Here is a 13,027-nt window from a genome sequence, read left to right on the forward strand (position 1 = left end):
AGGTCGTCGGGCTACCGAAGCGGGGGTGCCATCCCCTCTGCAGAGGATCAAAATTGTGATGGCATGTCTTCGGATCATCCTCAGAAATGTTTCCCAGACCGTCGCCAATAGCCCATTGTGTAGCTCTAGTGCGACGTAAATGAACAACAACAACATCATGTTTTAGGACTAAATTTTAATGGTTTGAGGGGGTGACTATGCTAATTAATTAATGCAGACGATATTTTAAGTTACGGCATCTGACGCCGATTTCTCCAGAACGATTCGACCGAATTTGTGCCGATTTTTCTGAACATCAGACATAGATCTTATTTAACGCTCGGTCACAGAGGCATTCCCATTGCGTACGTTAACGGGCCCGCAAAGAATTTGCACCAATCAGATTCGAAAATTTTTTTGCTTTTGAACACTACTCTTTTTAAAAAGTAGCGCACTGCACTTCGAACTATGGGAAAAAGTAGCGACTACACTAGTTCCGCTACTTGCAGCGCTCTACTTCCGACCACTGCGTGAGCGTGATACATGAGAGGGCGAAATCTTTCGTACGCTGCTGGAATTATAATGTTTCAATGATAGTGTGATAGTTTTTTAAGATGGTTATTTAAGCAGTATGTATATATATATATATATAAACTGGAAAACAAAGCAATGAAAAGATATAATTTCTTCATCATCACCTCGCACTATTGTATCCGCAAAAAGGAGTACTTTCTACTATTGTATCAATATAGTCAAAGTAAAATATATCAATACAATAGTGTGAGGAGCACTCAAAATTTTTTAACGAAAATAGAACACATTAAGTTAAAAATATATTCACGAAGTAAAACATATCAAGCAAAAAACATAAAATAAATATTAAGAAAAGAAAACACAGATGAAAATATAGGGAAAGAAAATGCAGATTAAATCATAAAACGAAATCTGCATAGCGAGTTACGAATTCAAATGAACTTACACGTTCCGAAATTTTCCAAGAATGATATAAAATGTTTTCGTAATAAGATTGCCATATTACAAAATATGAAAACAGAAGCGCAAATAGAGTTAGAAGCAAAATAGAGGGAACTTTTATAACACGTTCTTACTGCAGTACTGAAGCACGCTTGATTTGACAGTTCTTCTTCGTCTCTTCTCTTTTCTCTTTTTATCCTTTTTGAGCTTATTATGTAATTAATATGATTACATTGTGTAATTAATATAATTCCATTGTGTGATTAATATAATTACATTATGCAAATTAATATAATTACATTGCGCAAATTAATATAATTACATTGTGTAACTAATATAATAAATTAAAATAATTTCAACCTATCCCCGTACATATTTCTCTCTAGGTAAAAAAAAATCCCTGCCAAAATCTAGTTCGTTTCATTCCATCATAAGATGCAATTATTTTATAATTTAATATCTTATAGAAAAACGTATGCGAAATATGAAATAACAAAATTCCATTAGAAACTGCATTGGCATTAATTAAAAACTGTCAAATTTAAAAATTATCTTTGCAGGCGCCATTTTATTTCTCCTAACGTTATAAACATGCACTGAGCAACCCTGTTACTACAACTCCCCTTCTACGATGTTTGGTTTGGCCACCTTTCACAGGCTATAATGTAGCCTCGATTCTTCTTGGCATGGCACTCTACGAGATGTTGAGAGGTTGTTAATAGCCTCTTAAACCATGCTTTAAAAATTACACTTTCTAGCAAAGTGAGGCTGAATGGATATATTTAGATATCGGATGGTTCTTTCAACTTCTTTCCCAAAATATTCAATAGATTTGAGATTTGGGAATGGTTGGGGCCAGCACAACAAAATGGAGTCACAACGGATGGGAGAAAGTACTCCTAGTTATTGAGATAAACCAACAGCCTCATGTGTGATCGACAACGATGTTTAGGTATGATACGTTACATAAATTACCATGCACAAAAAATTAAGTTTCTACACCTCTCAAGTCATTAAGTGACAGCATTGTGAGGCAATTTTTCTTTTGTGTAACACTGTCTGATGGTCATTAAAAAGCAGTCACTCAATGTATACTAATTATACTAATTTAACGCTACTCCCACGATACTACTCATTTACTACATTAGCTTAAATATTTATCCCACTATAAATTCATGAAGCTAAGTACTTAAAATTGTATTTACCATGTGGCATTTAGAAGGGCTTCTTTCACTTCCGGAATCTTCATAATTCCAGGTAAAAGTGGAGGATGATAACAGGCAAGTATTTCCTCCATTTTCATAAGTGGGAATCTAATGCATTTCACTACAGCCAATAAATGTTTTTCTCTTTCAAAGAATTCATGATGGAGCCATTTCAATGCAGCCAAGAAAATTACAACTTCACTGTTTTATAAAAGTTATCTTAGTAAAACGGCTGAGAGTTTTCATATCTAGATGCAGCTCGAAATGCGTATTTATGAAAATGGACACTGTTCGAAATGCGTGTTTACGAAAATGGACGCAGCTTGAAATGCGCCTTTTCAGTTTCCAACCCATATTTAACAACTAAACAAAGTTTTCTGTTTACTTTTCCTTACTCATTTACTTATAAAGTATAATCATTACGGAGCAAAGTCCCAAACTTCGGGGTGGCTAAGTATATTACAGAGGTAACTTTCCAGGTGGTCAGTATCTAAACGATAAAGTAAGTTTTAAAACTCTAAGCTCCCCACATTTAAATTTACAACCATTATCATAAACTTATAGTACCTGTAGCAACCTTATAAAAACAACAGTTGATATTTAATGTTTTTTTTTTTAAGACTATATTAACAAAACGTATCTAGTGTTTATGTAAATAGATGATATCACGCATTATGAATTTATTTGGATTCACTAGTTTATTCTTTAACAAAAAGAAAAATGTTCATAAAAGAAGTTTGAAAAACGGAATCAAATGCTATCTTAAATAGCTGTGTCCATTTTCGTAAATACTCATTTTAAGCTGAGTCCATTTTCGAAAACACGCATTTCGAGTTGTAAATTTCAGTAAAGACGCATTTAGAGCTGTGTCCATTTTCGTAAACACGCATTTTGAGCTGTGTCCATTTTCGTAAGCAAGCATTTCGACCTGTGTCCATTTTCGTGAACACGCATTTTGAGCTGTGCCCATTTTCGTAAAGACGCATTTCGAGCTGTTTCTATATTTAAAAACTCTCCGATGAATTATTAGTATTAAGTAGTACGTACAATTAAAGAGTTAAATGGGTGGAAATACCAAGTGCATGACATTCTAAAACATGGAATTGTGGGTTTAAAAACATGCTCTGGATAGCTTTGTATTTTTCAGAAATTAACTCATCTTTTCCCCTTCATCTTAGGTCTTAAATAATGGCGGTGTTAGGCTGGTAAATTTGTTATGATAACCGCTGCATGCATTTGATAAAAACTACCTATCAACCAGGGCTCGAAAAAACTCAGAAATTTTACCCGTCCCCGAGGACGGCTTGTCCAACAATGTACCCGTCCTCCTTTGAAACTAACCCGTCGCTTCTAAATAAGTAAAAATATAATTTTCTCTTATTTATTACAAACATTTATATAAATTGCACAATGAATTAGTAGTTACTAGGATTACAAATACTAGGATTACATTATACAGTAATAAAAGAAATACTAGGTTACTAAAAGTAAAACCTAGTATTTCTATTATGAAATAATTCAAATAGCAAAGGTTAAGTTATCTGTCAATTATCATGTCAATTTATCCGATGGTACTGCGTTTTTTAAATGAATCAAATATATTGCCAGTTCCACAATCAAGCCAATGATTTACAGAGGTTTCTGCACAGAAATCTAAAAGAGGTTTTCCATTTAGGTAGATGTTCATAAATGCGTTAAACGCTTCTTGTTTAAGACCAGTAAGTAATGTGTCTTCTTGTAAGTTCATTGCTGAAAAGCCCCTTTCAACCGCTGCAGTACTCCCAGACAGAGAAAACATCATTTCCACCATGCGCAGTATGTTGCTGTATATCGAGATTAGAGGGTCATTTTAGAAGTGAGGCGCTAGACTCTTGTAAGATAACAAAAATTGAAAATGTATCACGAACATAAACAAGAAAATGGCCGTCCGCGCGGACGCTGGATTCGAGAAATTTGTTGTCCGCGGGGAATTTTTGACCGCCGAGGACGGGCTGATGGGCGGTTTTTCGAGCCCTGCTATCAACCTTTGGGGAGATTTAAGACATATACATATGGGTGATAGGCGTTTTCTGAAAATGGATTGAGTTATATTTGCAGCCAAATACCTCAATAAACAGTACCTTACCTTAAGTACAGTGACCTTAATAAACAATAAGTGCCTTAAATAAAACATTGCCGAATATCAGAGTTTAATGGTTTGAATTTGTATTAGTACATGTGCATTCCATAGTTTTGTAAAAATCTTGTGGTGTTGTCTAAATCTAATTCAAAATCAAATCAACAGAAGTCATTTTAAAATTAAAAGTAAGAAATGTCAATAACACATAGTCATTTTTCAATTAATGAATTGAATCTACATTGTTTTTTTACAAGGAAAGTATAAAAAATTGTATACGCCGATCAAAACATACACATATTTATACACAAATGTATTCTACGAGTCAGCTTCAGAGGAGAAAGGGATTTTACTTTCTCATTGGTAACCAATGGATAATTAGATAGACATAATTTTCTTGTTTATTCACTAACTTTTAATATTTTGTAATACATTTTGTTTAATTTCATTCACTGAAATGCCTAGTTGAATCTAGTTAAACATTCATATTAAGCCTAAGTCACCAAATTTTAAAAGATTTAAAGAGTTTTTAAAACTTACTCTAAATCATTATATTATAGCTTTATTTTTATTATTGGTGTCCCACCGGCGTTGAAAGATCCATTTCTGGATTTATCACTTTTACTGTTTAATTCTGCCGCCCTGTAGTGTTGAACCCGACCCAAAAGACATGGGAACTTCTGGATCAAACAGTGAGACAAACTAACCTTGTGGAGGACTTTTTGATGGAACTAACCTACATTTGCGTTCCAGGGAAAGAGACAAACCACAAAAACCTGTCAATGTTAATCCAAAGGTAAGAGGATTCAAATACATGATTCGTCTACAATTACGGATATTTTATATCAGCACTGTGGTCTGTGCGAGCGGGGAGAAGAATTTTTATCACTCAGTCATCACTAGGATTCGAACCTGGGTCACCAAATCGAAAGGCGAGCGCTCTGAACTCTTAATCATCGGGCTCTAATTATAAATGCTTTAAAAAATTATCCTAAGATAATTGCATGCAAAAAATAAATTATAGTAAATAGTTTTTTTTATTTTTTATTTTCTAGGGCATACAATTTTTTTATACCATTTTAATGTATCTAATTTTGCATGAAGTATTAAATTTGAGCGAAATCGGTTGATTAGTTCCTGAGAAATCAAATTTTAATTATACAACTTCCCTAAAAATCAAGTTCTTAGGAACTATTCAACTAATTTTGCTCAAATTTTGTATTTCATCATGCAAAAATTACATACTTCAAAATGATTAAAAAAATGTTTACCTAACAATTTAAATGTATTTCGACTATCACTTAATAGAATAATAAAAAATAATATATATTTCCTAAATATATATTTTTTTATGGAATTATCTTTCGATAAACGAACTTAATAACTGTGTGCAAATTTTTTTCAATTCGCTTAGAAAGTTCTCGAGATATGGTGAAATACGTAAAAGTTAAAATTCATTATGGGGTCCAAACTTTGGACCGCTCTCCTGGCCAAACTATTGAGACCATATTTCCCAGATTGCGGCAACCCTCTATATTTTGGGGGATCAGAAATTCAAATCCGTCTAAAAAATGGTATATGTTTATTCAGAGAAGGTACGCTTTTGTGTCTGATTTCGTAACTCAAAATATCGTCTGCACTAAGTAATTAGCATATTTGAGGTTACCCTCTCCAAACAATAAAACTGAGTACGGGTAAGATCCGATCATTAGATCCAAAGTTATTTTGGGTGGTCTGCTTATTTTTTTACGCACTGCACATTATAACATAGTAATTTCTTTTAAAATCTGTTGCATTAGGAATTCAAATTTATTTTAAACTAAAATATTATTATCATCATCCAGTTTTTATCAAATGTGATTTCCTGGATTATAAAAAAAAATGAGAGAGATGAAACTGTTTTTATATATCTTACTTTCTTGCTCCGATTTCATCAGCACTGAGTAGTTCAACAATCTGATCATTTTCAAGATCTAAGAATTCTTTTGTTACCGCCATTCTCTCAAAATTCTTTGTCATCAGTGATACAGCCTTTGCATTGACATCCTCCAAATTCAGTTCACGTGTTAATACGTAAGGGTAAACCAAGTTCTGGATATTACGTGGGCTTATATCGAGATACTGAAAATATAAATATTAATACTTATTAAATTATTTATACTTTGAGTATAGAAAGCATTAACAATGCTATTAATACTTATGTAAGACCGTTCCGTAACCACCGCCTTTAACATATGTTATATGAATTTTCAGTCTGAAGTCAAAAAGTCTACACATTAGGATTCATTAATTATAGAATTTAATTAATTTTTTATCATTAAAAAATTTAAAAAGTCGAAGGCAAAACAATGAAAAGATAAACTGCTGTTTGTAGAAAATGCAACACCATGAAGGAATCATCAGAATCAAATGAAATATTATTTTAATAATGGATATAGGATATTATGCAAATTAATAAAGTTTCAGAGCCATCGCGCGTGCGTGGCGCGCGCAGCGCCCTCTGAATTGATGCTGAAAGCGTATAAATAAAGTGCTGTAGCGGGACGTTGAAAATAGTCTATGATTATTTGTTAGTGGCAAACGTTTAGTGAGACCTGAGTATGCCTCCACGACGGAAGAATAAGAAATTCAAGCAACTTACGGAGTTTGAACGAGGGAGGATAATCGGCCTTCGAGAAGGAGGATTTTCCTATCGCGCAATAGCAGCTCGTATGCAGCGGAACAGTTCCACAGTGATGCGAGTTTGGAAGCAGTGGACCGACGAGCACCGAACAACTCGAAAAACAGGCACTGGACGACAGAAGGTGACGTCAGAGCGCGATGATCGACACCTGCTCCGCATGGCGGTGAATGATCGCACAGCTTCCTCCAGGCAGCTGGCAGCACATTGGTCTACTGCTACAGGTGTACAATTGTCGGCTTCGTCAATTCGTCGTCGTCTGCTGCGCCGTGGATTGCGTGCAAGGGTGCCATTATACAGGATTCCCCTCACGGCGGATCATCGACGGCTGCGTCGGCAGTGGGCTCTTGAGCACAGAGACTGGCGAGCTGATTGGCACCAAGTTGTCTTTTCAGATGAATCACGCTTCAATTTGTGGACCCATGATGGCCGTGTTCGTGTTAGACGTTATGCCGGTCAACGCTGCCTTCCTGAGTGTATTATTGAACGACATAGTGGTCGAACACCCGGAGTTATGGTCTGGGGTGCGATTTCGTATCATGGACGATCCAATTTGATACGAATTGAGGGTAATCTCAATAGCAACAGATACGTCCGTGAAGTGCTACAGCCCGAAGTCGTTCCTTTCCTTCAAGGCATCCCTGGAGCTATCTTTCAGCAGGATAATGCACGCCCACATGTTGCGCGGACTGTTAGAGACTTCTGTTCAGCACAACGCATGCAACTTCTTCCTTGGCCTGCTTATTCGCCGGATATGTCGCCTATTGAGCACGTGTGGGATATGGTTGGTCGGCGTCTCACTCGTGATCCGCGTCCTGCAGTTTCCAAAGACGAACTTTGGTTGCGCATACAAGCGATATGGAATTCTCTTCCTCAAGCAGATATTCAACATCTGTTTGACTCCATGCCACGTCGTATAGCAGCACTTATTGCAGCGCGTGGTGGCTGCACCAAATACTGATTTCGGACGCTTAATTTGTTTCTTTTGTTTTGAAAATTTCATCATTTATTTGTATCAGTACAAGTCGTTTCTGCATTAAATTTCATTTGATTCTGATGATTCTTTCATGGTGTTGCATTTTCTACAAACAGCAGTTTATAATCTCTTCATCATCAGCTCACACGATTATATCCGCAAAACAGAGTGCTTTCTAAGATTGCATTCATATAGCCAAGGCATAATGTATCAATACAATACTGTGCGGAGCACCAAGAAAAATTGAAACGAAAAAAGAACTATCTAAGCAAAAAATGCACATTAATACGAAAAATGCAAATTAAGAAGTAAAAAAAAAACAAACAAAAATACAGAATAAAACACAAAAAGTAATATATAAAGCGTGCAGCGAATTCGAATATACTTACACGTAACGGTATCTTTAAAATACTTTCGTAACTAATTTGCCTGATTGCAAAATATGTAAATACAATCTAAATACAGTTTGAGGAGATTTTTTATGGTTAGAAAAATTATTAACATTTAATGAAAAAAAAATTTTAATTTTAATTTCTTAAATGTTAATTTTTTTAATATTAAAACTTTAAAAAAATTATTACATTTAATTATATTTTTCTTTTCTTTTCATAAACCTTTATCTTATATATTTTACACGCACGCACACATTAAAGAAGAAAATAGAGAAATCGGAAAGAAATTAAGAAAAAAAATATATATATTTTATTTACTGCGCATAAGCTGCTGTGTTTGATGATTTTAATACAACGTTTCATTGGTAATATAAAATTTTTTAGTTTTTTTGTTCTACGAGAAATAAATTGAATTAAATCAATATTCTTTTTTTTTTGCCAAAATCACTATTACTTCCATGCACTTCTCCATAGCTCCTCTTATGTCCAATCTTCTAGCTGATAAGTACACCTCACTTAATTCTTGGCAGTTAACCACCATTTTTCCTGTATACATGTATTCCAATAATATTTCAAATGCTCTTGGAGTAACAGCAGGCAGCTCCAACTACAAACATGATTATGATACATGATATATATATATAGTTTAAAATGTTTAGAAACAATTTTATAAAACAAAATCAATAGGCAGGAAAATAAAATAATGAAACGTCATCAGCTCACACGATTATATCCGCAAGAAAAGTGCTTTCTAATATTATATTAATGTAGCCAAAGCAAAATATATTAATACAATAGTGTGAGGAGTACCCAAAAAATAGAAACAAAATTAAAACATGTTAAATAAAAATAAGTGAAATAAAGCAAAAATGAAAAATAAAATACAAGAAAATACAGAATAAAATACAAATGTAATCCATAAAGCGAGTAGCGAAATCGAATATGGACTTACATTTTTCTGTATCTTTCAAAAATGATTTAAAATATTTTCGTAACAAGTTTGCCAGATTACAAAAGACGAAAATAGAAGGATTTCTTTATGGAGCTTTTTTACTGCATTACTGATGTGCGTTTGATTTGTTAGTTACCATGGATTGGCCGAAACTGGAAGTCAGCAAGGTACTACTATTATACTGAATAATTTAAAGTTTATAATTAATATGGTTGAGCCGTGGTGGCTCATGGGATAGGACATTCGCCTTCCAATGAGGTGAACCGAGTTCAAATCCATGCGATGGCTAGTCATTAATTCCTCACAACCTTTCCACAGCGCGTGGAAGTGAATTTTATCTTATTTGCTCCTTTCGGCCACTGTGGTTTTTCTTATTTAGTTTTTTAGCTTTTTTTTTCTCTCTGATACTGTGATTTTTCTAGTTTTGTTTCCCACATTTATTTTTCTACTTTTTGTTGGCAACTTTACGTTTTTATTTCAAGTCACTTTTATTTCTTCTGATTCACGTCTGCCAAGCCTTGAAAATGGCGCCTATTTTTTAAGCATTTGAAACACGTCGATTAGTTATTTGCTATCATATACAGGGCTGCCAACTATTACGCTTTTTGAAAAATATTTTATGGAGTGTTGCTCAATTAAAGGCTAATACTTTTAGAGTTTTAGTACTTTGTCCAAGGATTTAACTGCAACACGACGAGATAGTTAGAACAAAATGGAACATTATATGAACTTCCGAACCATTTAAATGTAGTGGTGTAGAAAATAAATTTAAATTAAATTTATAAAGCAAAAAATCATGCATTAAAACACAAATTTAGCTTCCACTAATAGAAATTTTCCAAAAAAGCATAGAAAGTTGGTAACATTGCCTATATTTTTCAAGAGGATGAAGTTTTCTTATCAGGTAATGTCTTGCCGCTTCAGTTACTTCGGATTATTTATTTTTGTTTGAGAAAAGAAATCTTACTACCACTTTCTATTTAGTTGGTTAAGTTGGTGCCAAATTTATATCACCGCGTCTGTTAATAGGTTTACACAATGAATAACGTTGAAAATCTTTCTACCATTATTTATTTATTTTCTAAATTTGGGGTTCCATTTACCTCACTGCATGAAATCGCAAGTTTGAGCAATGAATTACTTAAAGGCAGCTCGATTCCCAAGTGATGCAAATCTGTTTCTACTAGATAAAAGTAACGTAATAGTTGAAAGTATGGTATTCATCAGTGTTGAAAATTAAATGTAAAATTACTATTATCCCTTATCATTACGAAGATAGTGAACATAATGCTTTTTTTTAAAAACGATACTTACAACATGGACATCACTAAAACCAGGCTGTTCTAATATTTCTTGCAAATAAGGAGAATAGCAAGCGAGAACTGCTTTGTGCGTTCGAAATTCCTTAGATTGTACTAAAATTAATATATCAGTCATATTGTTTTCATTCCATAAACGGACTGCGAACTCTCCCAATTTCGCATGGTGTTCTCTTTCTTTCGGAGACCAGGATTGGTTTAGAAGCATTATTTGATCGCTTGATGGTTTCACTAATGCCAGATTTGGCATCTTTCTTTAGCTGAACAACTTTCGGCGAAAAGTAAGCTAAAATATAAAAACCATGGAACACTAAATTCGGCAGTAATTTAACATGCACTGTAATTTTTTGTGTGAATAATTATCGGAATTTTATGAAATTAGTTCCTATCTTAAAAGGAGCTAATATTAAATATACCAGTCTATTAGTGCATATGAGGATTTAAGTTAGACGATTAAGGACAGTAAGATATGGCACAAAAACGCAACTTCTTTGTTTAACTATAAGTAGGGAGGGGAAACCGAGAAGATATTATCTATATGGATTCGTGCCTTTGACGATTTGCCCCAAAATTTCGCCCCACTTTATCTACTGGGGTTAATTGAAGCTTTAGGCCTCAGTCTATCATTTCTGCCACAGCGAAGATGCTCATCAGGAGTAGTTAGATCAGGGGAAGTATCACGCCTTGGTGATAATTATTTATCACCAGACATAACCACCTCTGAAATATTGTTTTAATAATAAATTATTCATGTATCTATTCCTTGTTTATTTTATGAAACGATATAAAGATTAACACGACAGATTTGTTAAGTAATTTAAAAGTAGTTCTCTTTAGAATGATTCAAAAGTTAAATGCACATCATTTTCCTTTCTTTTGTTATTCTATTTTAAACAAAATCATTAACAGTAGCATCTTCAGTTTCCATTTTAAAACAGAAATTTTATTAGGAGAAATATTATTCCATTCTCTTATATATTCTTATTTGTACCTAAGATTCATTAATGAAACAATGGAATTTTAATCTTAAATCGAAAATATAATTTATATATAAATTTTTTTTTCGACTAGGAAAAAAAAAATTATGCTTGGCTTTTTGCAAAGGTGCCAAGCATAATTTCAAAGTAATCCAGAGAATACCTTTTCCGTTTGGAAAAGCATCAGGACTTTCAAAGATTTCGTGTGACAACTCAGTAACATTTCCCTGCAAGTGACCTCATAAGCTTGAAAGGGACTTATTCTTGCAAACCAATTTCAAAGCTCTATCTGTGGAAATTTCTATCAGCTGTTTTTCTACTGGATGTGAGACCATTCTGTCCACACTCATCTACTGCAAATGGATCGCTAATCCAGTTATCTTTTCTTTCGGAGACATGAAAATATTCACGGAAACCTTGCTTTAAATTTCGTAACTTTTGCGTAATAAGCATCGCGTCTTCTTCAGAGATTTTCCTCACATGCCAAAGAATTTAGAACCTTATTTAGAAAGAATTAGAACAAAGAACCTTCCCTTGTGAGCAACCTTGTGCAAATTTATCATTAATCATTGAAAATATTGATTTTCTGTCTATTAAAATAGTTCTCGTTCGTTTGTTTATTGTTTCTGCAATTGTCTGTAATTTTTAGTCGTTGTATAACCGAATAGAGTTAATGTATTTAAAGGGGAAAAATTCACAGAACCTTATAGCTTTTAATTAGCCGCTAATAAAATTTTGAGCGAATGCATCTTTGTTATGAGCCTCGATCTCACCACAAAGATATAAAAATAGATTTTCCAGAACAACATAGATTAATTTTATAAGCACACAACATAGATTCATTTTCATTTATATTTCTCTTCTATTATGAACTTTTTTGCCTGAGAAATATTTATTTATACGTATGATACACTGCATATTTTTGTGTAAAGGAGATAATTAACCATTTTATTAAATTTTTCTAAATAAATTTCCAAAAAGTTCATACCTTGACTTTAGGATAATCAAATAAGGCTCTGTTTACAAAACGTTTGCCCTTTTTTATAGCAGCAAAACTTTAGGATAAGTTAAAATCAATTAAGTTTGGATAAGCACTGCTTATACCTTCTGATTTATAATAATTTATAAATCATGTAAGTAGAGAGGAATTTACATAAAAAACAGCTGAAACAAATGTTGATTTTATATCATCTTACCTTTTAATTTGGAATCATGCGTTGATTAGAATTTAATTTTATTTTTTATCGTCTAAATTTTATAAATTATTATTGAAATTGAATATCTGATTATTACCTGCATAATTTTATAAATTTTTAAATTTGAAATACGAATTTAACCTGACGGAGAAAATGAGAAGCTTTACTAGTCTTTACATGAAGTGCTCGCATGGTCATGCTGATGCTCATACTGATTTAGAAAACTAAGAGCTCAAGAAAAATTTTCTCATTAACCAATG

General features: G+C 33.3%; 1 protein-coding gene across 1 annotated transcript in view; it reads right to left on the reverse strand.

Moving 5' to 3' along the window:
* Positions 1-12,977, reverse strand: part of LOC107453789 (actin-binding protein IPP-like) — a gene marked incomplete in the record, with an annotated part of 33,485 nt that extends 20,508 nt beyond the window's left edge. The window contains 5 exon segments of the mRNA XM_071183410.1: positions 2,160-2,360; positions 6,191-6,396; positions 8,778-8,930; positions 10,590-10,880; positions 12,768-12,977. Of these exon segments, the coding sequence (XP_071039511.1) occupies positions 2,160-2,360; positions 6,191-6,396; positions 8,778-8,930; positions 10,590-10,844 (815 nt within the window).
* Between the last annotated feature and the right edge of the window lie 50 nt (positions 12,978-13,027).

Source organism: Parasteatoda tepidariorum, chromosome 7 (assembly GCF_043381705.1).
Source record: "Parasteatoda tepidariorum isolate YZ-2023 chromosome 7, CAS_Ptep_4.0, whole genome shotgun sequence".
Classification (NCBI taxonomy): domain Eukaryota; kingdom Metazoa; phylum Arthropoda; class Arachnida; order Araneae; family Theridiidae; genus Parasteatoda; species Parasteatoda tepidariorum.